The 26,482-nt window shown below is 51.7% G+C and overlaps 1 protein-coding gene across 1 annotated transcript in view; it reads left to right on the top strand.

Annotated features, from left to right (window-relative positions):
• The window catches only part of ADGRA1 (adhesion G protein-coupled receptor A1), a 303,872-nt gene that overhangs the window by 225,456 nt on the left and 51,934 nt on the right, over nucleotides 1–26,482 (top strand). The window contains exons 15-17 of the mRNA XM_069101685.1: nucleotides 12,234–12,361; nucleotides 13,516–13,639; nucleotides 22,946–23,091. Coding sequence (XP_068957786.1) covers nucleotides 12,234–12,361; nucleotides 13,516–13,639; nucleotides 22,946–23,091 — 398 coding nt within the window. The remainder of the gene's footprint in view (nucleotides 1–12,233; nucleotides 12,362–13,515; nucleotides 13,640–22,945; nucleotides 23,092–26,482) is intronic.

Genomic DNA, 26,482 nt, shown 5'->3' with positions numbered 1-26,482 from the left:
AAGAGGCCACGTCCCCAAGGAACTGACACTATCTGAGGGAGGCCCCTGTACACAAGTGGGTACAGACCTAGTAAGACAGAAAAACCTTTGGAAATAAGGGGATTGGGACCTGGAGGACAGACAAAAGGTGGTGCTTCAGCTGAGTTTGGAAGGAGGCCAGGGATTGTAACCAGGAACAGTGAGGAGGGAGTGCGTGGACACGGAGGGCAGAGTGGGCAAAGGCATGGAGATGGGAGAGAGCCATTATGTGAGGGCTGTAATGTGTACCAAGAGGGGAATGTTGTGCCAATTTTCATAGAACACTCATTATGTGCCAGACAATGTTCCAGGTGCTCCATAATAAGCATATTTCATTTGACCCTCACACACCTGGGAGGTAGATGCTATCATTCCTCCATTTTACAGATGAGGAAACTGAGGCAGGGAGTGAAGTCCAGGGTCACACAGCTAGTCTGCATCTGATGCCAGATCAGGGCTTCTTGACTCCAGGCCTGGTGTTCTACCCACTGCACCACTTAGCTGCCAATAAGATTAGGAAGTAGGTTGAGTAGAGGTTGTGTGGGCCTTCAATGTGTCTTATACCGGAACAAGAGGAAGACGCTAGAGTTTATCAAGCAAGGGGTGATGTGGTCACATCTGCACTTTGGCAGAATCCCTTTGTTAGTTTCCAGGAGGATAAAATTCTATGTGAAGATTCTGTGGGCAAGGAGACCAAAGGGAGCCACTGCAATAGAGAATGGGAGAGGGGATGGCAGCCCAAATTCATATGTGCCGCAGGGATGGTGGGAGACAGTAGTGATGAGGACTTGACTAAAGGGGTTGTGTTGGGGGAAAGAGAGGGAGTAGAGGAAGACAGTTTGGGGAACTCTAGCGACTGGAAGGATGGTAGTACCCTTGAACAGTATAGGCAATAGGAACTTTGAGTGCACTGGGCCAGGGGTATCATGAAGGAGTTCTGATTTGGATGCCTTGGGCTTTAGATAACTGTGGAACACCCAGCTAGGAATGTGCCCTAGAGAGTTGGAGATGTGTGGAGGCAGAAATGGGGGTTGGGGAGTCATCCATGAAGAGGATTAAATGTGCTAGGTGCAAGAATGAACCCTCAAACCTGAAAGAGTTTTCAAAAGAAATATATTTGGTCATTTCTTTAGCAAAGGAGAGAGCTGGAAGAAAGTATGGCTCCTTTCCAAGTCTCTGTGAGGTTCATATTCTATAGAGTTCAGATAAGGGCATAAGGACATTTGCTTGATTGGCCTCACATAGGCAGTAGGTAGTCTCCAGAGAAGACCCAAAACAAGACCTGGGAAGACCCCAAAGAAGCACTGGTGGGATCTAAGTTGACCTGCAGCTATCTAGATTCCCACAAGGGTATCTGAGGTCAGCCTGACTTCAACAATAAGTTTTGGGTTCTAGCCACAGAAAGCTAGGTTCAGATGATATTCAAAAATAAAGTTTTGTGAGTGCCATAATAACATACTTCCCACAATTGCCTAGGAGCTGATGAGATAGATCACTGAGTGTGTCTGTGGTCTTACTGTGGTGCTGTCTAGTTTTGCCTTGGTGCAGGAATCATTAAAGAACAACTCTGAGGTGCAGCTTGCTTTCTCAAGCTGAGGTGCCTGACAGGGTGCTAGCCTGGCTGCTCTCCCAGACAGCTCTTCCAAACTCCTCCATGTCACCAGAACAGCCCATTTTCCCCTGTCCCCTCTGGAAGGAAGCAAATATTTATCAAGTCCTTACAATGTGCCAGGCCATGAAAGTTATAGCATCCGAAGACTGTTCAGGCATTTCAGTCCTGTCTGACTCTCTGTGATCTCATTTGGGGTTTCCTTGGCAGTGATATTGGAGTAGTTTGCCATTTCCTTCTCCAGCTCTTTTCAGAGATGAGGAAACTGAGGCAAACAGCATTAAGTGACTTGCCCAATGTCATGCAGCTAGGCCAGATTTTAACTCAAGGCCTCCTGACTCCGAGCCTGGCATTCTATCCCCTGTGCCTCCTAGTTGCCTTAATTCAAATATTAGAAAAAAGAAAGACAGTTCCTGCCCTCGAAAAGCTTACATTCTAATGGAAGAAAACAACACACAAAAGGGAGCTGAAATTCAAGGGGTGAGGATTGGGAATGGAGGTCCCAGTGCTGAACATGGTTTTGAAATCTGGGAAATCAGGAGCAGATCTGGGAATGAAGACTAGGGAACGGGTTCCTCCACAAAACAAAGGCCTCAGGAAGAACTGTCCAGGGGGAAAGGGGGACAACCTTCCAGACAGATAGTCCAAAGTGCAAAGGCCACACTGGTGGTAGAGATTTTCCAGATGCTGGAAACAGCGGCTGCAATCCTGGTTTTGACACCAGGGCAGTCAGGAACAGAGAGAAAAGGGAAGCACTTGGGCCTTCACCAGACATTGGGGAGACTTGTCCCCCTGCACAACTGTTGTTGGCCATTCTAGGTTCCAGAGGGAGGATCGGTGGGTTCTGTCTGTCATCCATGAGAGCGAATGTGGGCTGGCTGTGGCCACCACTCTTCAGTTTCTTACTATCTCATTGGACACTTTTTGAAGAGCGATTTGGGAAAGAGAAGATTCCAGAGTCCATGGGGACAGCCTTACCAATATTCTCAAGTCAAGAGGGGCTAGGTAAAGTGTCTTTCCTAGAAGAGCAGTTGGCCCTTTCCTTGCTTTTCCATCTTCCTCATCTTCCTCCTATTTAAGTCTTGGCCTATGATATGCCCATGAAGATGTTTGGTCTCCTGAGGTCATCACTCTGGGGCTTAATGCACCCTCTGTCAGGAAATCTCAGAGAGGCAGCTCTACCTGGGCTATTTTCAGCAGTGGCTTGTTAAGAAGCAAAGGCAGAGAAAGTCTGAATTTGCAAAGATAGGCTTAGTAGCCACGTTTAATCAAGGACTGAAATGCTTGTTATCACAAACAGCAGACTTCCCATTATTCTTTATGCCTTGGGCCAAAATGGCTATCTCGAATGCCTGTGTGGAATTCGTGGAATTCGTGATGCTTTTTCATCTATGAGTACGATAGAAAAAAGTGTGATCATTTCTTGAAATGAATCGCTGTTACAAGGCACACCCTTCTCTCCAGGAAGCTACTTTTTCTCCCAGTTAGGAAATGAAGTTGACTTTTCCCAAACACTGCCTCTAATGAAGTTAATTGTGTCTTTCAAAAGAAACCTAATTCCAGCGGCTCAGAAGCTTCACCTTCTCTGTTGCTGATTCTGGAGACCAACACAGTGGGCTAAGATCAAAGTAGATTTACCTTTTAGCCACTTCTCTATCAACCAGCTGCTTTCTTGGGCAAAGCTGGACCTTGTTCATAGGCATTTAGACTGTTAAAAGAATAGCTGACACAGTCCTTGATTTAACTCTGTTAGACTCAGCTGCCATCTCTTTAATCTTGGGCAAGTCCTCTCAATGCCTCAGTTTCTTCATCTGTACAATGGAGGGATGAGCTCTGATGACCTCTAAGGTCCCTTCCAGTTCCAAATCCTGTGTAACTACGGAGCCTGAGCAGGTGAAGATGGTGGAAGACAGAAGGGTTGTCCTAAAGCTTTCTCTGCTCCAAACTGGTCATTCAATCTAATATCTGATTAATATCAAATTATAGCATTTACATGCATCTTGAAAGCTTGTCCAGCCGAGATAGCCTTGCACTGAGGAAGCATTTCATGTGGTTTGAATTGACTGGCACAGAAACAAGCTGAGGCTATGTGTTTCCGTTTGTAAAGGCAGGAGTCTCCAGAATACTTTTCTTCTCTCCATATTTCTGGGTAATCCAAAGGGTTTATTTTCCATGACATCCTCTAGAAAGAGAGCGTCTGCTCTGCTGTCTGGTCTGGACTCCTGTGGCAGATGTCTGGATGTCTTCTGCACCTGTGTGCCTTGGCAGTCATCCTCAAACGCAGACAGAGCATTCTCAGAATGCCAGAGCTGGGAAGGGCCACAATAGCGGCTGATCCAATCCCTACACCAAAGGAGTCTCTACTCTTAATATGTTCAAAGGGTAGCATCCAGTCTCTGCTGGGAGACCTCTGTGGCAGGGGAACCCACCACCTCCTGGGGCAGCCAGTCCACTTTGGGACAGCTCTGATAGGAAACCTCCAGCTTCAGTTAGCCTGTCCTCCCCTCCCCAAATTCTCCTGGGACTAAGCGGAACCTTCCTCCACAAGACAGCCTTCAGATGTTACAACATAGCTCTCATGCTCCCCATCCCCAAGTCTTCTCTTGTATGAGTTCCTTCAGTTATCATCATATGCATGATTTCAGGCCCTTTCCTGTCTGGGTAAGCCTTCTCCAGCTCATCAACGTCTTCCATCCAGTGCTGCACCCAGGACTAAGCCCAGCCCTCTAGATGGGGTCTGATCTGGGCAGAGGACATAGGGGTCATCTCCTCCTTAGTCTAAGCAAAAGCTCTCCCTGTCTTTCTGAATGCAAGGTATAATGCAAAGATTTTGAAGCCCAAGTGAAGGAATGATGCCTCTCTTTCTTTCCACTTGTCCCCAGGGAATACTTCCAGGAGAGGTTGACACATCAATAAGAATTAATTATCATTAAAAAAGCAGAGAGGGGAAATTTATCGTAGATCTCTAATGAAATCAGCAGAACTATAAAAATGGATGTTTGCCTGTGCTGGTAACATCACTGCAGTCTCATCTTACAGCATGAAGAAGGGGAGATGATAATTCTGGCTTTTCTTTGCTAACTTGTCCTTGAGCACCTTGAGGGTCCCTTGTTTCCTGTCCCCTGCCAGAAACCATCACATTCCATTAGGCAAGTGGGACAACTCTTGAGCAGACTGTCAAGATTGCTTGGCTTCCCAGTACAGCTCCATTGGCTTCCCTGTCCTGAACAGCCTCTTAGTTCTGGGCCCTGGATCTGCTCCCCCCCCCCACACACACACACACACTTCCTCCTGGTCTGCTCTGAGCCTTACTCCATGGTTGCCTTTGAGTCTCTGGAGCAGCAGCTTTCTCACGAGGCCCTGACCAGCTCCTTCCAAAGCTTCTGGCCCAAAGTTGGGCCTTAATGTCAGGACTGATTAAAATTCATCCCTTTGAGTAAATGTCAACTGTGAGTGTCTTCCTATTATTCCTGCCTTCCCGAGAGGTGTCAGCTAGGTGTGGTGGAGTTGTCCAGGGTCCTACACTTCTCTGCTTTGACTTGTCCTTGTTGGGTTTGAAATCTATCCCCTGGAAAGCCCACTGAAGAGCATTTTCTCCAACCACCTTCTGCAGAAGGGGGCAGGTCTGTGGTGGGAGGCCAAGCTGAACTCTGTACCAGTCTTGGCCATTTCCTGGTCTTACCTCTGGTGTTTATTCCTACAAATCAGTTTCCTTTCACAGAACCAAGAAAGTGTGTGTGTATGTGGTGTGTGTGTGTGTGTGTGTGTGTGTGTGTGTGTGTGTGTGAGAGAGAGAGAGAGAGAGAGAGGTCCTGATGGTGCCTTCCCAGCCTCCCCTTACCTGACTGGAGTTTCCATTCTTTTCCTCCTTTGCCTCCCCAAACACTGCCCTTGCTTCCAGGGCATCAGCTCAGAAAGACTGTTAGTCACCACCCCCAACTTCCTCCTAGAAATATCTTCCAGGTAAGTGGTGGATTAAGAAAGAGTTCTTTTACAGAATGAAGCAAAGTTGTCATGTGTAAATAAGGATACAATGAGTCAATTGTCATGCAATATGAGTGTGTATCTCTGTTGCACATTAGTTTTATATTTCATGGATGTATGTTTGTATGTATGTACATACACATGTAACATCCCTGTACATTCAAGTGTTTGAAGGAAGTGCAGTCATAAAGATGATAGGTAATTTGCTCCATTTGCCCTCTAGGGCAGAACAAGCAACAGAAAGCAAAATCTGTGATGAGACAAATTTAGTCTCCATATAAACAAAAGTAAAATAAAATAAAGATGCTCCTAAGCAGCCATGTCACTTTTAAGTAATGTGGGTAATCCCAGAAGGCATTCTTGCTCTGGGTGTCTTCCAGCAAAGACTTCCTGAAAGAGCACTTTGGTCAGAGGGAAGGGATGGGGGAGGGTGTCTTCTTGGACCAGCAGCTGCTCAAGTTTCTTCTGCTCTGAGATCATGGAATTCTGCAGATTTGGGGGCCAGGAACTAGGGAAGCTAAGCCATGCATCTGGAAGTCTCTACCAACCCCATCCTGGGTAGTGGCAGCTTATCTCCCCTGTATACCACAAAGGTCTATCAGAAGACCTAAAAGGATGCCCGTCGCTTCCTCAGGTAGCCCCCTTGCTCCCCGTTGGATAGAGATGTCTCCCTCAAGGTCTTCAAGGGACTGAGGAGGGCTGTTTGAGTAGGAATGCCCTGCCCACCCTCATATCCAAGTCCTCACCTTGACTGTGAATGATGGCCAGTGATCAATCCAGTGACAAGTATTGATTGCATGCCTTCTGTGCACTAGGAAGTGGTCTCAAGAAGGGCCTGCAACTTCCATTTGTCCACTTTCCTTTTCCTTCTTTCTCTCCAGCCACCCCCAAAGATTTGACAAGGAAATTAGAGAAATCAGTGAGGGCTCTGAATTCCACAGCCTCACAGTTGAAAGCAATTTCAGGAGCCAAGTCATATTTGAATAAGGAGCCCTCTACATCAGCCCTGGCCAGTCATCCTGTTATAGCCTCCAGCCCTTAAACCCCTCCAGTAAGGATGTGCACTGCTTTTTCAGGTAGCCCCCTTACTCCCCGTTGGATAGAAGATGTCTTCCTCAAGGTCTTCAAGCAGAGCCTGGGTCCCCTCTGGGGGGGGTGAGCGCCAGACTGGGGCTAATGGGAACTTTCCAGTTCCTGACATGTCAGGACTCAACAATTCCAGTTGCTAAGAAGTTCCCTCTTGCACCAAGACTGAAGCAGCCTTTCATGCAGTTTCCCCCACAACTCCTAGCTCTGTCGAAGAGAACAAACCTAATCTTCTTCCTACCTGACATCTCTTGTAGTGCTGGAAGACATCTCTTCTTCCACCCTCAAGTCTTCTCTTCTCCAAGGTGAAATCCCCAGATCCTCAGACTGAAGTGTGCTAGTCATGGGTTTGATGCTGGGGCAGAAGGAAAGGCCTTTGCCCACATCCTTTATGGCCCCAACACTTACAGATTGAGCAGGGAGGGTGTGGACATGAAGCCATCACATACACACTCCTATTTTGAAGCAAGAGGACAGATGGACACTAAAGTCATGGAAACATGTCAGAGATGCTACTCCATGCTCCTTCCTCTTCATCAATTTTAATGGCCATGACCCGCTAGCAGGAGAAAAGCAGGAGACCCCCAAATTCCACATATCGGTCATCCTTCCTGGGTGGAAAGATCAAACCATCTTCTGTTCTCTGAGAATCATGGCAGTGCACATAACTCCAAGTCAGTCTTTGCAACAGGATAAAAAAGGGGCCTGGAAAAATGGCATCTGATCTCTGATTTCCTTATTACTGTAACCTTCCAAGCAAAGGCCTGTCACCTCACAAGTTCCCTCACCCATTTGGAATAACTGGCTCATGATTTTGGCAGTCTCCCATAGGGACACATGCATATATATTGGCACACAGAGGAAGCATAGTTGGGGGAGGAAGCACTGTGGTTGTTGAGTCAGAAGACTCCTTGATTTGGATTCTGGCTCGGACCTTCACTAGCCGGTGGTCCTTGAGAAAACAGCATCTCGTTTTTGGGCCTGAGCTGCTTCTTTTCCAAAATGCAGATACAAAGAGTCATTCCACTGTCCTGGAGCCGGCTCCTACTGGCTCAAGAGGATCCATTGTTAGGTTCTCAGTGCAAGTATTTATAATTCAGAAATCAGTGAACACTGAAAATCAAGGTTTAATATCTTGTTTGGTTAACTTTATAGACTTAATAAAGTGATAGAGAAAATGTTAATAACTCAAACTTAAAAGTGCATGTCCATTTTCTGAGAGCTGGTTGTTAAACATTTACCACCAAATCCCTGCTCTGCCATCACTAGGCTCTTGGGAGGAAAGCCCTTCATGAGCCTGAGAGAGCCACTGCCCTCCCTGTACAGAACACCCAGAAGTGCCCTCCCCAGGCAGCAGTCCACTTATCACAACCTTCTCAGCAGCAAGCCTAGTGGTCAGGCTCACTTGTGACTTTCCAAGGTACAGAGGGAGAATGTGAAGATCACAACTCTGTTTTCCTTGCTTTGTCTTCTCCTTGTGTCTCCTCCTGTCTTCCCTTCATTATTCATCCATTCGAATAGATGCTTCTGGACTGTATTGGCTCGTGGTTGATGGTTCATGGTGGTCCAGATGGGATGATGCTGGGATCTCCAAAGCCATGTCAGTGGATCGATCCCAAGTTCTGATGGGTCCAGCCAAACTGGAAGGCTCCAATACTGGGACTCGGGCCAATGATGGACCTTCAGCCCTGACCGCTGAGGACCAGTGCTCCTGGGAGGGCTCTGCCCCTACACCAACAGTCACAGGCCCTAGAAGAATGGGAGATTTGCTGTGTGCCCAGCGCTGTGCTAGACTCCCTGGCCATTCAGAGTGGTCTAAGGCATAGCACTTGCCCGGAGGAGCTCACAGTCTACACGTGGACAATCCGAAGACCCTTCTAAAAATCTTCTTCCTCATCATACGAACTCTGGAATCTTGGGAATCGCAGGCATTGCAGCTGTCTCTGGTGCTCCCGGCTTCTCCTTGTCCTCTCTCCAGAGGCAGGGGCCCATGGCTGACCACAAGGGTGCCTCTCATCTTGACCATCATATACTTTCCACATTCATCTTAGCTCACAATTTCATGGGAAAACAGAGAGAGAATGTGACTCATGGCTTCTCCTGAAATTTGTTTGGTCCTTTTCCTTTCCAAAGTGTGTGCATCTCTCTGTGTTCTGCCCTTCAGATATCCTGACCCACAAGCATCCTGGGAAAGGATGGCCATTTTAGCACCAGATTGGCCTGTCTTACAGGAGCTGTGTACAGATAACATCCCTTAGGCTCCTCTGGGTCCCTCCTGTAGCTCCCTGATTTGTGACTGCTCTGTCTCTGAGACAGGCTATATGACTTTGGGCTTCTCAGAATCCCCTGATGTGAGAATTCCAGCTTCTCCCATTGCATTCCCAGTGTGTGGCAACATTGTCTTGAGGGCAGGAATGCCACTGACTCACCCCAATGACTGTTCTTGCCTAACAGTAGGGAGATGACAGTCCTGGTTCCAGGGCCCTTCCTTTACATCCTCTGCGACTCTTGGGACTGTCCCTTCCTTGTAGGTGACTGGTCAACAATGTCAAATGCAGCAGAAAAGTCAGGAAGAAGAAGGAGGGAGGAAAGAGTGGTGCATTTTCCACTTTATTATTCTTTTTATTGTTTTCTTTTTTAGAAACCAGCCTTAGTTGAGTGATGAGGTCAGAAGTCATTTTGCAAAGGGTTGAGAAGTGAGAGGAGAGGAAATGGAGACACCAAGAATAGACAGTTGGGAGGGGGGTGAGTTCTGGGAGTTTGGCTGGAAAGGGGAAGAGAAATAGAGGAGAATACCATGAGGGGGATGAAGGCTAGGGAAGTCTTGGGGATGTGTGAAGGCAATCGAAAAGGAATCCGGAAGTAGGGAGATACCAGGCAGAGAAAGTCAATCTCCTAGGGTTGACGAGAGAGGCTAAGATGAGGAGGAAATGGGGAGGGTGTGTTTAGCAAGGAGAAAGGCTCCCTCTTCATCCAAGACTGGAGTAGAGGAGAGGAAACAATACAGGATTCTAAGATGGGGGTGGCTAGGTGCAGCAGTGAATAGAGCACCAGCCCTGGAGTCAGGAGGACCTGAGTTCAAATCTGGCCTCAGACACTTAACACTTACTATCTGTGTGACCTTGATCAAGTCACTTAACCCCAATTGCCCTGCCTTCACCCTGCAAAAAGCAAAAAAAAAAAAAAAGGATGCTAAGATGAAGAGAAGTAAATTCCATTAAGTGACTTCAGTCATCTTAGTAAAGCACAAATATAAGACCTCAGCTGAGAGGGGAGAGAGAGAGGTGCCATATGAGGGTTGAACAGAGAAGAAAGGAGGGGAGAGAGCTAGGAAGTCAGTAGGGAATCAAAGGACTGCCTTGCATCAGGCAGGGGCACATGTTCTGTCTCAAAGTACCTAGAGGGTATTAGTGAAGCTCAGGCAGGACTCTGTCCTGGGTCAGCTGCCCAGAATGCCCAGTCTCTGGCTCCACCTCCCCACCCTGGAGAACTCAGAGAATTCAGGCTTGGCACTTCCTACCCACAAGATCTCTGAGTCCCTCCATTCCCTGGGGCTCAGTTTTTTATGTGTCCATCCAAGAGGCAGCTAGGTGGTACAGTAAGTAGAGGGATGAGCATGGAGTCAGAAAGTCTTGAGTTCAAATCCAGCCTCAGATGATTACAAGCCATGTGGCTCTGGGCAAATCACTTGAGCTCTCTCAGCTTCCATTTCCTCACCTCTCAAATAAAGGTGGTGATAATGATAATAAATAGCCCCGACCCCCTAAGGTTGCTGTGAGTATCAAAGGCAATAACATCTGTAAAGTACTTTGCAAAGCTTAAAATGCCATATAAATGCTAGTCGTTGTAACTGAATTGCCTAGAAATCCAATGGAAATTTGTGGTGTTCTGCCATTGGCCCGCCCTTGGTCTGAACTCTGCATCCTCAAGGCCTTCACTGGATGTGTCCCTTGTGGGTCAGGCCCCAGATTGGCAGGCTGTATTTGAACCTATTTCCCTCTCATCTCTGAGGAGGGAAGCCCCAGGAGTCAGGAAGCTCATGGGAGCTGGGACCATGGAGGGGCAGAAAAGAGACAGCCCTTCCTGTGCCCCCCACCTCTCCCTGAGACTTTCCTCCTCAAACAGCCCCCAATTTATCTGTGGGGTGTGGGGCAGCCAGAGGGCAGAAGACCCAATGGTGGGAGCTGCAATTATTCCAATACCTGAGGCAGTCTTGAGGAAGACCTGCTCTCCCTGCCCCATCCCTGTGACTTCCTGAGGCATCTGAGTCTTGAAGGGAACAGGGAAAGGAAGAGAGGGGAGGGAATAAGCATTTATAGAATCCCTACTGTATGCTAAGCACTTTTTACAAACATTAGCTCATTTGATCTTCCCAACAACCCTGTGAAGTAGGTGCTGTCATGATCCCCATTTTATAGTTAGGGAAACAGAGGCAAACAAGTTATATGACTTACCCAGGGCCACACAGCCATCAAATGCCTGAGGTTAGATTTTAACTCAGGTCTTCCTGACTCCAGGTCCAGGATTTTAACCACTGCAGAACCCCCAGCTGCCTCTAATTTCAACCCAAACTCCCCCCTTGTATCTAGATAAACTGTTAAGATTCTGAGTTCCTTTTTCAGAAAACCACTGGTTTCCCTCTTTGCCTGGGGGACCAGCAGGCACACTCAAGTTCTGCCAACCTCTCCCAGACCCATCTTTCAGCATGGCATTCTGCTAAGACCCCATGCTTCCCCAAATGCCATTAGATACTAGGGGAGGGAGGAAGCTGACCATCCCCTACAAGGTACGGGGGCTCCCTCCAGGGAGACCCATGCCAAAGTTCAGCCTCCAGAGGGTGACCACCTGGGGCCCTTTGGCAGGTGAGATCCTCTTTCAACTCTGAGTCTCTTTGGCCACATGTGTGGGAGGTGTGTGCTGGTGCTGCTCATATCGAGGACAGGTCTGAGCTGGGGCAGGGTGGGGGAAGTTCCAGGCCCATCCCTGACACTCACAGATTGTCCAGGAGAGATCCAGGCGCCCATCTGCAGTTGGTCCATGGAGGCCCAGAAGGGTTTTCCCAGCTGAGCTTCCTCCTCCCAAAAGGAGTAAGGGGAGTTTTGTGAGGTGGCTAGTGTTTTCTATGGCCTCCCCAAGGCCTTTAGCCACGGCTGGACACAGGCTCAGAGCTCAGACCCATCAGAGAAGATGTTCTCCTTCCAGCCAGGGGTCTTTCTTCCACCAGCCAGCAGGTATCAGAGGGGAAGGGGACAGCGCCCCGCTGCTGAGGCTGGACTTGGGAAGTGATCTTCCAGAGGGCCATCCCCATCGCTGCCTTCCCAGCACCTGCAGGGTCAGGCCAGGGCAGAAGCAGCGGTGCCTCGCCCCCGACCAGATCTATGCCCTGCATACCCCTCCTTGTGGCGGCTTGTCAAAGACGCCCCCTCCAGGCAGTCCCTGGCTGGCCACTGCTCCCTCTGCCCTGCCTGGCACAGCTCCACGGCCCCTGCAATGACCAGGCAGGCTGCTTGCTAAGCTGCTTTTCCTTTCTGGACAGGATTTGAAGACCGTCCTCTCCTTGCCCGAAGCCCCAGGGGAGTTCCTGCACCCTGTGGTCTATGCGTGCACCGCCGTCATGTTACTGTGTTTCTTCACCTCCATCCTCACCTACATCGTGCACCACAGGTAAGATGCCAGCAGCGCCCCAGGCCCCCACTGGCTGCTCTCAACAGAGCCGGCCAGCAGCTGTTGTACTGGGGAGGAGAGGAGGCATCATGCACGCAGGGCCCCCTCAGTGAAATGTGGGGAGCGACGCTACCGATCTGGGAGGAGAGAGTGCAGAGCCTAGCAGGGTGGGGTGGGGGAGAGCTTGGCCCAACCCCCCCCCCCTTTCCCTTTTCTCCCCCAGCTAATTGGGTGATACGGGCTGTTGTTTCAATGTTATTCAAAGTCCTGGCCCTCAAATGTGGGTCTCCAAGATGAAGCCCCAAATTTCCCAGCCCAATAAAACTCTGAGTCAAATTAAGTAACTTCGGGCCGTTGTTTGCCACCTTGATAGTCCTTACTGAGTTGGGGAAGGGGGAAGGACAAGGAGGCATCGTTTTCTGTAAACACTGGGATTGTCTGATCCCAAAGCACTGCAGACCAACTCCCAGGTCCTGTGCCCTAGGGGACTCATTCTGAGGAATACTTTGGTTTGAATTCCTGGCACAGACACGAGCTGTGTGACCCTGGAGAAGTCCATGCTCTGGGCCTCAGTTTCCTCCTTTGTAAAATGGAGGGGGCTTGGTGGACTCTGGCCCATTATTCCTTCTCAGTTCTGAATTGAGGACTCTGTGGAGCTGGGCTGGGTTTGGCACCAGGGCTGCCCTCAGAGCCTCTCAGTTTGGCAGGAGCAGTTCTGTGCTCCTCTGACCCAGCTCTCATGTCTCCAGCATCACCTCCATGTTACATGAGGTGCTAGGATCATCCCAGCTGGCCTTACAGTCCTCACCCAGACAGGAGTTAGCCACAAGAGGGCCAGCCATGAAGCCTGGGCCTGGAGGGCATTCTTCACAACCAGTGCCCACCAGGCTCTTAGCATAGGCACTATGCTAAGAACTTTTGTTGTTTAGAAATACAGCAGCCCTGGAAGATAGGTGCTATTATTATCCCCCTTCTATGGCTGGGGAAACTGAGGCCAGAGAAGTGAGATGACTGGCCCCGAGGCACCCAGCTGTCGAGGGTGTGAGGGCGGATTTGAGCCCAGCTGGGCTTTACAGCACTGTATTCCCTGTGTATAATCTACTGCCTCTGCTGTGGGACACTGACCACTCACTCTCTCTCTCTCGTCCCCACAGCACCATCCGAATCAGCCGCAAGGGGTGGCACATGCTTCTCAATTTCTGCTTCCACACCGCCCTCACCTTTGCTGTCTTTGCTGGGGGCATCAATCGCACCCAGTACCCCATCGTCTGCCAGGCTGTGAGTATCCCAGTTCTCTTCACTTTTCTCCCGAAGCTCATCCCTAGGACAGGAGTGGCAGACATTGTTCTGCACCTTCTCCCCAGTGTCTCTAGGGCCATTTTCAGCCCCTTGCTGGGTCTCTCCCCTGTACCTCTGTCTGGGTTGGGGCCCCCACACCCTGAACCGGGCTCCACACCTTCCAGCTGGGCTGTTTTTGAAGGAATGGAGCCCAGCATTGGGGGCCCCATGCCACCCCCCAGAAGTCAGCTTGTGGGAGCCCTCAAAGGCCCTAAGAAGCTTGTGTGTCTCTGCTCTCTCACCATCCCTCACCAGGACCCTGAGCCTGTATTAGACCCACAGACAAGGCAGCAGATTCCTCTGGTTGAGAAGGCAGGTGGCTCTGAAGCCCCCAGGGAGGGTCAATCTGGGCCCCAGAGAACTTGAAACTGAGATCTGTGATGATTCAACTGTGCCAATGAGCCCTAGAGCCCAAGGTGGCAGAAAAAAGCTGAACTCCCTGCTTCCTGGCCCCCTGCCTGCTTGCTGGGACAGCCTGAGGGGTCTGCAGGCCTGGAATCAAACCCTCATCCTGCTACCCTGTGGGTAAGCTATGGAACATTGCTTAAGTGGCTTGTCTTTGCTGAGTTTCTGCAGAGGCAATGCCCACCATGTGTCTTCTATCTGTCTGTCCCTCTCGGCTCTCTCAGGGTTATTGAGAGGGACCCAGTCAGTCAATCATATGACAAGCATTTATTAACTACCTACTGTGTGCCAGGAAAGGTAGGAGGGGGTAAGGACATGAAAGGCTTTGAATGCCAAATAAAGCATTTTGCGTTTGTTCCTAGAGGCCATAGGGGGCCACTAGAGTGCATTGAGGGTGAGAGGTGACATAGTCAGACATGCACTTTAGAAAAATCACTTTAATAACTGAATGGAGGATGGGCTGGAGAGGGGAAGGACTGGAGGTAGGCAGACCCTCCAGCAGCTATTGCATAGCTCAGGAGTGAGAGGATGAGGGTCTGCACCAGGGTGGAAGCAGCATCAGAGGAGAGGAGGGAGCCTATTCAAGACAGGCCCCTGGCACCATATTGGATCTGGGGAGTGAGAGATGAGGAGGGAGCCCGAAGGGCTGGGAGGATGGACGTGCTCTTGGGAGTCATAGGAGAGGGAGGAGAGGGAAGGGGCTGAGGGGAAAGATGAGTTCTATCTTGGAATGCTGAGTTTCACATGTCTGCAGGACATCCAGCTTGAGGTCTCTGGAAGGCAGATGGACATAAGAGACTGGAGGTCAGCAGAGAGTTTGGGGCAGGAAAGGAGAATCATCAGCATAGAGAGTCATGAGATCCATGGGAGCTGATGAGGCCACCAAGGAAAGTAGGATAGAGGGAGAAGTGGACCCAGAACAGAACCCCTAGGGACACCCATGGTCCGAGGGCATGACCTGAACGAGGCAGAGAAGGAGCGGTCAGAGAGGGAGGGGGAGAACAAGGATGAGGGGGGAGGAGTGCCTTGAAAACCCAGAGAGAAGAGCAGATCCAGGAGGAGAGAGTGACCCACAGTGTCCAAGGTTGCAGGAAGGTCAAAGGAGAAGGAGGATGGAAAAAAGGCCATTGGGTTTGGCAGTTTAGTTCTTGGTCACTTTAAAGAAGGCAGTTTCAGTGGAATGAGGAGGTCAGAACATGGATTATAAAGAAATAAGAAGAGAATAAAAGGAAAAGAAATGGAGTCACTGATTGGGATGGTCTCTTGGAGTTTAACCTTCTGAGGGGGGAGCAGAGCAGTGGTGGCGGTGGCTTAGGATGGGGGAGACATGAGCGTGTTTGTAGCAGAAGGGATGGAGCCAGTGGAGAGGGAGAGACTGAAGATAAGGTAGAGAGTGGGGGCAGACTTCAGGAAACAGGATGAATGGCACCATTTGATCAGGTTGAGGGGTTCACCTTGGCAAGGAGAAGGGCTGCCCCTTGGTGGGAGACAGGACTGAAAGAGGGGAGGGGCAGAAGGGACCTGAATCATGGGAAATGAGGAAGGGGGAGAAGAGGGGGCTCCACTTTTCTGTAAACTAGGGGGCAGGGTCCCTCCTGAGAGAGCAGGCAGATAGGAGCCATGGGACGCTTGAGGATCAAAGAGGTCTGGAGAGTGGTAGAGGGAAGGGATGAGGAGGGGCAGAATGGGATTGCCTGGTATCAGGGAGGGCCCAGGGGGGCTTGTGTCCCATAAATTTGTGGCAAATCCACTCAGAATGTGATTTTTTCTGCTTTTATTCAACAAAACATGTGTCACTACAGATGGCAGCAGGATCCCAGGCTGAGGCTTGGCTGGGAGTAATCCATGAGGAGGTGAGAGGCCAGGGACTCAAATGGATGGCTTCCCAAGGAGTGCAGAGAGGCAAGGAAGAGAGGGTGTGGCCAATGCCAGCTGATGGCCTGGGAGACTGAGGGCAGAGTGAGGAAAAAGAACAGGTTCGGGGTCACAAGGCAGCAGTGAGAAGTGGCATGCCAAGAGATTTTGATCAGATCGGGGAATTTCAAACATAGAAGTGGTGTGAGGTCAAAGACATGACCATCTCTGCATCTGACTGGGGGAAACAAAGGAATGCCAGCTGGGAGGGAGCCCTCAGCCCACCCTCTCTGGTCAGTGGGGCCCTAACCTTCACCTTGGGAGGATGGCCCGCAGCAGCTGGGATCCACTCCAAGAGACTGCTTTGTGGTGCCCCCCCAGGGCTGGTGCCAATGCCTGGCTTTCCCTGCACACAGAGCTATGTGTTTGGACAGATTCTAGCTGATGTGAGAGCTGAGTTCATGGGGTAATCTGTTCACAACAAGCTTCTCTGGCAGACACTGAGGGGGCAGGTTTTCCCAGGCTGCAGCAGTCACTCTTGGGGGCTTGATTTCCTGTAACCAGGATGGTTTTGCCAAGGGCCATCTTGAAAAAAAAAACCCATTTGACAGTTGAAGAAACAGAGTCAGAGAAATACAGACTCATTCAGTCACAGGGCTGGTAAGAGGCATGGCCAGGTTCAGACCCAGATCTCCCGGGTTAGAGCTATGGCTCGAGAGTTCAGTCTGGTAACAATGATGGAGGCAGCTGGGGGTACCACAGTGCAGGAGCAGCAGGCCCAGGGTCAGGAAGACCCGAGTTCAAATCACAGACACTCCTTAGCTGGGTGACCGTGCACAAGTCACTTCTCCCTGTTTGCCTTAATTTCCTCATCTATAAAATGGGAATTATGGAAGTGCCTCCTTCTCAGCTTGTTGGGAAGATCAAATGAGATAGCATCTGAACGATGCCTGAGACATAGTTAGCTTTTAGTCATTATGCCCCAGGGAGGGTCCTGATGCCTTCATTCTTCACTCCCTGAAAACAGAAAAAAATGTGAGATCCCCAGAAAACAAAGCCAGTGTTTTCCTGGTAAATGAGAGGCTGGCCATTCTGCCTGTTACCTGGGCACCGCTAAGGAGTGGTAAAATGGTTCGTTGGGGCTTGTGCCGAGAGCCCTGGGGACACCTGGTCTGGGAGAGGGGACAGCTAAGGCTCATTCATGCTGCTGTTAGAATAGCCTGGGCCCTAGAAGCCCAGGCAGATGCCTCCCCAGGATTCCTGAGACCTGTGTTCTGCGGATGGTGGGCAATGAGCTGCACCCTTTGGGAATCAGGGAGGGGGCAGTGAAGAAGCGCTAGGAGAAAGTGATCTGCCCTGAGGACTCCGGGGTCCTCCCTGGCCTTGGAGACCACTTAGGAGGGGACCCAGAGCCAAGCTAGCTTGGTGCCTTTCAGCAGCTGTGGAGCAGGGCTCTCTGTGACTGGCCAAACAATCCCCCTACCGGCCTACCCCGTGAGCCGCCCCACTGCATGCCCATCAGAGAGGAGCCCCATCAGTCCAGTCTGCAGCCTCTCCCAGGAAGCTGATGATGACGGAAGGGACCAGACAGTTGTTATGGCAACAGAGGGGCTAATTACAAGTATTAGGGGACACAATGAACATCACCAGATGGTCATCATCATCACTCTCAGGAGGGGAGCTGGCCTTGCTCGACCTCCTCCCTGCCCAAAGCCGGTCTGGGGAGGGGACCAGAGCTCCAAGCCAGTAACAGCCATGTTCTGCCTCGACTTCAGTTCACCCACCAGCACCTTCACAGAGGCCTTGGTCCCTGAAACTTCCCAGACAGAGACATGAGGGACCAAGGGAGGACCACACAACTGGGCTGAGACTCCTGGACACAAATATCTTCCTTCCTGCCCCAAACTCGAATGCCCAGGGCCCCACCCTGACCAGTACCAAGCCTGAGTCACCCCCTCGCTGGCACTAGGCTAAGCTGGATCTTGGGCCCTCCTTTGGATCCTTGATAGAGGCTTTTTTCTGGAATTCCACCCCCTCCCCCCAGCCAAGATACCCTCGCTGGGGTGTCCCAGAAAGCAGAGTCTCTCCACTAGGTGGCCTTGCCAGGCCATCCTTGGCTTCCTCTGGAGACAAACCAAATAAACCTCATTTGCTCAGTCATCAGGGGGCTGGTCTGGGGCCCTCACCCACTAATGTGCTCCCCAATCAGAGCCCTCTGTCCTTGTACCCAAAGAATGTCAGGTGGCTGCCTCAAAGGTTACTTCATTCTGTGGAATCAAACAGAGCCTCCGGAAGCAGGCTGCATAATTAGCTAATTCAGCCCCAATCACTGTTTCCATAGTAATGAGGACCTCTCCTCTGAGTCCTGCATGTGACCGCTGGAGCACAGCCGCTGGGCCTGACAGCACAGGGCCCCTCAGCAGTCACTGGGGTGCTCAGACTGAGCCTCACCTGTTCATGGCCACACGAGGGCTCCATCTGACTCAGAAGGTGGCCAGGGACAAGAGGCCATGGTGGCCAGGTTGGCCAGTCTGGAGCCTCATCCCAGGGCCCAGGTGGTCCTGATTCTCAAGAAAGGGGCTGGGGCAGTGCAGCCTGGAAGGCTAGCAAAGGATGATCCCAAGAAGCTCAGGCTGGGCCAGAGACACCCACACTGAGGGCCTCCAAACCAGAGGATGTCAGAGCTGTAAGGGAGCCCTCAGTAGAAGGGGAGCTTACCCCCTCTGGGGCGACCCCTTCCACTATGGGGCAGCTCTATCTCTTTGGGTCTTTTGATGATGTCAAGTCTCTATCTGCCTCCACCCCTTTCACCCACAGTCCCAAGTTCTGCCCTCCGGGACCAAGCAGAAAAAGTCTGATCTCTGCCCTGGCAGCTGGGAGGTACAGTAGACAGAGGGCTGGACCTGATCTCAGGAGGACCGGAGTTTGAACCCTGCCTCAGACAATTCCTGATTGGGTTGCCTTGGGCAAATCACTTATTCTCTGTCTGCCTCAGCTTGTGAAGTGATGGGGTAGGCTCCATGGCCTTGGAGCCTTCCAGCGCCAAATCTGTGATGGCATCATCCCCTTTCTGGGGCCCTCTGTTTGACCCCAGAACCCTTCACACTGTGGCCTGCCTTCCTCCATCCAATCAACACCACCATTCCTCAGAAGCCTGTATCATCAAATGCTTCAAGAACAGAGTCAGCCCTGCCTTCCCCTGCCCCCACTGTTCCCTTCTGTAGACTAACCCTAACCCCAGAGACTGACCCAACGGAATGCCTTCCAGTACCTTCCAAGAGCACAGGCTCTGAAGTCAGAGGGCCTGGGTTCAGATCCTGCCGCTCAGGCTCACTACCTGTGTGTCCCTGGGCCAGTCTGAGGCCCCAGCAAGCTCTGTGGCCATGAGGCTGTGGTCCCTCATTAAAGCTATCCCAGCATGGAGTCCTTGGCCCTGGGTGCAGGGAGTTGCCCCTTGCTGGAGGTCTCCAACAACAGAAGCTGTGTTAGATGGGCACTGAGTGGACCAAGTGACCCTCCAGTTTGTTCCATCTCTAAACTCAGGACTCAGTGACCTCTGCTAAGACATCTTTGTGGTGCTACCATATAAAACTGGAACTCCCATCAGTCACTATGAGGGCCGTGTGGGAGCAAAAGGACCCTCTGAGGGAAAGCGAGAGAACAGAGACCTGAGGCTGCCAGGCTGGCCTCAGAGGCTCTTTCTTACAAGATGAGAACTTCATGGTACTTCACCTCAATCGCAAGCATTGCACCACCCAGGAGCCCCCCTCCCCAGGGCCCACACAACCTCCACAGAAGGTGGAAAGCCACACATGAGCAGGACTGCTGCTGTGAACAGCTTTCAAGATTCTGACTACATAGTATAGCAAACTCTCTATTCAATAACAAAGTGCAAAACATTCACAGAAAATCAAGGTACAGCCTTCACAATGTTATAACTTATCACAGAAAATCAAAATGTAGCACTCACCATGTCACAGCTCGACAACTTATCACGAAGATGGCCACATAGTTTTCACCAAAGTGGTCGTCACATAGTTTTAAACAAAGTACATTCATTTAGTCAATCACAAAATCCTTAATTCAATCACAAAGTACAAAAGTCAAAGTTCCCCACCCCTAGGTCACAGTAAACCATAGTCTTCTCAGTCAATACACAGTATCCAGGTAAAGTCTTCTTTCAGCTTGACTCGAGGCTGGCTCTCAGCTTCCATGGTCCCAGCTCCAACTGTCACCTGAGTTCAAAGGCAGGAAGCTCCCAGTTCCTTATCCAGTTATTTGTCCAGTTCCTGTTCCATATTGACGTTCACAGTGTCCAGTCCACCTCAAGTCCTTCACAGTTCCTATTTCTGGGAAGACAAAGCTTGACAGAGCCACAATAATGTTCATGCACATTGCCGGCACCATCATCTATTCACTATCTGCCTGTGAAATCAACTCAGATCCACCAACAAGGTCTGAGAACTCAACACAAATCATCAGTATAGAAATCAACACAGACCCACAAACAAGGTCCAGGAGGTCAGCACGAATCATCAGTAAAGTCCCAGGGCCTCCAAAACCCTCCTGCAGGATGTCTGTAAACAGACAGCCAGAAGATGCTCTTTCAGGGCTTCCAGGAAGGTCCCAGGGCTTCTGTACAAAGCATCACAAACAAACTTCAGCACAGACAGAGCAGACAGACAGAGTGCCGGGACACCACAAGCTTTCTCCTTGACCCTGCCACCACAAGAGTCCTCTTCTCAGTTCTGCCGTCTCCAGCCTGGGCCTCTCCTTATATATGGCCATTAGCTCTTCCCCTTCCTGTTGCAGGAGTTCACAAGTTGTGGGGTTCACATGTTCTGTTTCTTAACAGACTTGATACGAGGCTCAAAAGAAACAAACTGAAACAAGGTGTTAATTCAATAGCTGAAACAAGGTGTGCACCACTTCTGTGCTTGCCATTACAGAAGTCCACATGGCACCCACATAGGACCCACACAGGGCCAATTCAGTAGGACTCACACAGTGACCACATGATGCCCATATTCATTCACATCCAGGACAGAGGAAACACAGATGCCTGCGGCTGTGAGGGGATCCCAGGGCTCCCCCATGCACATGCTGCCCTCCATGACTGGCACCCACATGGAGGGCATGCCCCCAGCTTCACAAACATGAGGCATCTGCACCTGCTGGCCTTGTCTCAGCCAGCTGGGCCACCAGCCAGGTCTCTTCTTCCAAGAGGTGACTTCTTCCAACACATTTTGGCATTTTCTCCTTCAAAGGTCAGAAGAGGCCAGCGCTCCTGAGCCAGCCAGGCCCCCCACAGTCTCCTTCCCTAAAAGACAAGTGGCAGACAGATCCTGAGCTGAAAAAGGCAGATCCACTCTCTGAACCCCCCAGCTCTCATCCCGTGATCCAGACTGCAGGAGGAAGGAGTGTGCCATGAGGGGCAAGATCGGACATGGGCACCGGCTGCCTCTCCCTGGCAGGATCAGGCATGGGCACCCACTGCCTCCTCCTGCTGAGAGCAGGAGGCTGGCACTGGCTACCTGGCCTCCATCCTGAGGCTTGCCTTGGTCTGCAGAACCCAGCATCAGAGATCATTGGAAATAATAATCGTTGGAGTTTCTAGGGCACTTCAAGTTTTGCAAAGCACTTTGCATAATGAATCTCATTGCAAGGAGGGATTATCTCCAGTTTACAGACAGGAAATTGAGGCACAGAGCATCTGCAGGGTCTTCCTGACTCCTCTTCCAGCACCATCTCCCCTGTGCCGCCTAGTGGCCGATGAGAGTCCTCCCTCACTGAAGAATTCAATCCATCCAACAAGCATTCATTAGGCACTTGCTGTATGCCAGGCATTGTGCTAAACTCTGGGGGTACGATTAGTAAAAAGGATGGTCCCTGCCCCCACGGAGCTCACAATTCAGTAGGGAAGATGCCATACGGAAAGAGGCAGGGGCGCCCACCACGGGGCCATCTTGTTCTGTGGAGCTGAAACCAGGCCCCCCATCAGTGCATGCCCTCTCCAGAGGGGGGCATCGGGAGGAGTTTGGGCAGCTGCCCTCCCGCCTCTGGTCAGAGGGGCTAGTCAAGGCTTAAAGCGCCAGGTGATGCACTTTCCCTGAGAGGGCCATTTCTATGGCTTTAGAGGCAGGAGAAAGAGGGGGCTTTCATGCTTGTCCCTGGGGTCTGCCCTCCTGGAGAGTTCAGCCAGTCACTAAACATTTATTGAGGCCAACTGTGTGCCAGGCACAAGAGGATAGAACATCAGGATACCAAGAGTCAGGAAGACCTGAGTTCAAACTCAGCCCCAAATATTGTGTGACAATGTGTGACCCTGGGCAAGTCACTTTACCTCTGCCCCTTTTCCTCAATGATCACATGAGGAGAACAGCAGCTCCCATGCCCCAGGATCTCTGTGAGGACCAAGTACTTGGCACAGTGCCTGGCATACAGTAGGCACTCTATACATGCTCATTCCTTCCCTCCTCTGTGCGTCACAGACCTCTCATACTGCAGCATGTTGTGAAAATCCTCTTCTCTCTCCCTTCATAGGGAGATGCCCGGGCCTGCTCTGGGTGGACAGTGGGGCCCCAAGCCAACATAGGGCCATGCTGGTCACCAGCCTTCGGGGGGCCAGGGGCCACTAGAGCTTTGCCAGTCTAAGACACCCCCTGTGGTCCGTGAGAGCAGCCGGTGCCAAGGTCCCTTCTTTGTCTAGATGCTTGGCCTGCCCTCCCCACCTAGGATGCAGATACCCGGGACACTTGGAACCACGCCCTGGCCAGGCCCCTAACTGGTGGAGTCTGGGTCATGGGCGAGGCTCCTCTACTACCCACCCCACAGAGATGCCCAGGCCCCAGTCATCAGGGACTCCTGCTACCCTGAAAGGTGACGCCCTCTGGGTGGGACCTGGGTCAGAGCCTTGAAATCAGGCATCTTAGCAGGTTCTCCTTGACTGGTGGGTGGCTCACGCTGACCTTGACCCTCCTCCCTCAGGTTGGCATCACGCTCCACTACTCCACCCTCTCCACGATGCTGTGGATCGGCGTGACTGCCAGAAACATCTACAAGCAGGTGACGAAGAAGGTGCCCCAAGGCCCTGGGGGCGAGCAGCCTCCTTACCCCAAGCAGCCGCTGCTCAGGTAGGAACCATCTGTGTCTATCTGTCTGATGCGCGTGGCCCAACCAGCAGAGGCTCTGGTGACTCCCTGGCTGTGCCCTCTGATGCCAGTTCAGAGCTGGTGGTGACATCGGGGGACCTCTGGGACCCAGAGCAAGGTGTGGGGGGACAAGTGATGCCTCCTTGTGGGAAGGGCTTGGAGGGCACCTCAGCAGGCTCTCCCTCCCTTGGGATGGAGCCTCATCAAATGCTCCATGGGAGAGCCCCTGCTGGTCAGCTCAGGCCAGATGACCAGTATATCCATTCTTTAAGGTGCAGCCCACAGTGGTTGGTAAAGGGAGTGTCTTTTCCTGAGAGTCCCCTGAGTCCGTACGTCCCCAGCCTCATCAAGCCACTCTGGCTGTGTCTCCTGCAGATTTTACCAAGGACACGGCAGATGGGCAATGACCGTCCCATTTTGTGCCTGAATCAGTGTCTCCCCCAACAAAACCAGGGTTGGTCCTTGAAGCTCAGGAGGGTCCTGTGTGGGTCCTCCCCCTCCCTGGGTGACATTCTTTCCAGGAGGCTGTGGCCAAGGCTACATCTTCTGCTGGCCTAGCTGCTAGGGGCAAGCGTCACCGCGGTTAGCTGGGCTGTGCCTCTAGCAGCAAAGACAGTCTGTCCTGGAGCCAGCCAGCTTATGAGGACTGACCAGCAAGGCTAGGCTTTGCCAGCAAAGCCTTCAGAAGCCCAGCATGGTGGTGGAGGCTGAGGAGGCAGGCCGGGGGATGGAGCACAGGAGAGGCTGGGGTGAGCTGATGTCCCCACAAAGGCCTGTCCTCTCTGGAAATGTCCATTTCCCAGCCTGGCTTGGAGACATTGGCCAACACTCTGACTCCAGCTGCCCTGGTGTCACACTTAGCCCCCTACACCCAGGCTGGGAGCTTCACTTGACTCCTGCTCATTCCACTCAAGCTGAAATACCTCATGCTGCACACCTGTCCTGACCTCCCAGGGTCACCTGACACTCTGGAGCTCTGGGCAGGAGGGGCTCATTCCTGACCAGGAATCACACCGCTCTTTCTATTTCCTCTTGGGAAGGTTATTTCATGCTGCATATTGATGTTGATGGTAAGGGGAAGGTCATTGCTGACAGGCAGAAGAGATTCCCAGCTGAGAACAGGTCCTCCCTACAGCTACTTGCCTGATGGCCATCCTTGCAAGCACCCCTCCTCTCCTCAAAGCTTTTCCCTGGCTCCTATCACCTCCTTAGTCAAGTCAACCTCTGGACCTGGCATTCAACCTCATCCAACCCACCTCTGCCACCATACATCCCGTGACTCTTCCCCTTGACCTCCACCCAAACTGGGAAGTCTTTGTTCCCCAAGACCCACCCCTTCCCCTGTGCTTTTCTGTTTTTAGGGAGGAAGGCAAGGTGGAGCAAAGGGCAGCTGGAAGTCCTGGGTTCATGTCCTGACTCTGCCATTTCTCCCTTCCCTCTCTGGGCCTACCTCAGGCTCCTCCTTGATGACTTCTTCTCACCCTGATGTCTCTGGGCCTGTCGGGCCCTCCTGCCTATCCCTCAGTGCCCATTCAGGGACCACCTTCTCCAGGTGGTCTCCCTAAGATCCCATCTTTCACAGGAAGCCTTTCCCGATGCCATCAGCGATTTCCTGATGCTTGAAAACTGTCTACAGCTGAGGACAGGGACTGGCTTTGGCCTCTTGTTGCATCCCCAGCACTTGGTCCAGGGTCTGGAGCAAAGTCGGCCCTTCCTAAATGTTTGCTGACTGACTGACTGACTCTTTCGTGGACTTAGCACCGAATATGACACATTATAGCTCTGTCTTCGATGTCTTGTTTCCCTGCAAGCCTGGGAACTCTGTGAGGGCAGGGTGGGGTCTTCTCAAACTTTGTATGCCCCCCCCCCCACCGCACACCCAGTATAAAGGTTTGTGGCCCAGTAGGTCTGGTATAGCAAGTGAATGAATGAATTTCTCCATGGCCCCTAGTTGAGGGCAGTCCCATGGCTTTTGACAGATTGCAGACAAGAAACTGATGTAGAAACACAGCCACCTGGCCTCAGCAGTATGTGCTGGGGGCAGGGAGCAAGCATAGACATCTGTCCTATGTCCCACACCAGAGAACCACCCCCCAGCCAAGGGCACCCAGGCCCCAGGATTCCTCCTAGAGGGATAGGTTAAGGTGTGTGGTCTTGCCCGTGGTCAGAGCCAGCCCATATAGGGCACTGCCCGGGGCTCACCTTGGGGCAGATGACTCCGATGACTCCTCAGAGGAGAGAGCATTTGAGTTAGACCCTCAAGGACAAAGGGGAGCCCCCTTCCTGGGAGCTGCACCGTGAGAGCTTCCAACGTCCTGGACCTCAGAAGCAAGATGGGGATATGAGCACTCAGTGGTCATCTAATGAATGGCTTGCTGGGCTCAGAGACTCAGGCAGGAAAGTACATCTGGACAAACCATTGGTGGAGGTTCCTGCTTTTCTCTGAGAAGCAAGTCAGTGGCTGCTTGTCCAGGGATGAGCCAGAAATGGCAGGAAGAGACCCTCTGCCCTTTTCAGTACCATCAGGCCAGCTGTGCTGAAACTCCTACTTCATAGGCCTGGGCATAAGTGGGTGGGTGGGGGGGGGAGTGAAACCCCCTCTGCCAGCCACTGTCTGCCAAGCAGTGGGGCACATCCAGAAGCAGACAGTGCCTGCCCTCAGCTTACATTCTTCAGTGGATACAACATGCAAAGGCATGCTGTGGCTATGGAGGGGCCACTCTGGTCCAGAAGGAGAGCAGACTGGCAAGCCTCATCCAGGAACAGTGGCAGAGTTGAATTGATGGTCCCAGAATTGAGAGTGGGTAAACTGGGAGTAAAGGTGGTGTGAGGCTATGGAGGAGTCTGGACAGTGGGGACTGAAGTGGGTGAAACAGAACCTCTCCTAAATGGGCCTGGGAGATGCAGTCGCCGGCTGGAGTGGGAGATGCAGTCGCCGGCCGGGGTGGGAGATGCAGTGGCCGGACACATGGAGGGGCTGGCGGGAGCCAATCTGACAAAACAGGCAAATATAATCTGCAGCGTTATGAAGGGTGAGTGCCTGAGACAGGGGCAGAACAACCCAATGGGAGGCCCCGGCAGATGAGCGATCAGGGCCGACTGCTCGGAGGAGGCTTCCTTGGGGTTGGACTCTGAGGGCTGAGTAGGGATCCTTCTTGGTAAGCAGAGCACCCCAGCAGGTTCTTATGTCTCAGTCAAGCACACAAAGGGGAGATGCAGATGGGGTGCTGTGGCTGGGCTACGACCCCCTTGTGCCTTTGTGGCTCTTCTCTGGTTCTCCATCTCTTCCTCCTCTTTCCCCCCCCCTCCCTCTTCTCTTCCTTCTGTCTCTGTCTCATCCCTCCCTCCCTCTCTTTCTCTCTTTCCTCTCTCT

The sequence above is a fragment of the Petaurus breviceps genome, unplaced genomic scaffold (assembly GCF_028583685.1).
Source record: "Petaurus breviceps papuanus isolate PSGF00001 unplaced genomic scaffold, PetGlider_PUasm1.0 490, whole genome shotgun sequence".
In the NCBI taxonomy this organism is placed as follows: domain Eukaryota; kingdom Metazoa; phylum Chordata; class Mammalia; order Diprotodontia; family Petauridae; genus Petaurus; species Petaurus breviceps.
The sequence above is the reverse complement of the archived record's forward strand: the minus strand, read 5'-3'. Positions and strand labels throughout refer to the sequence as shown.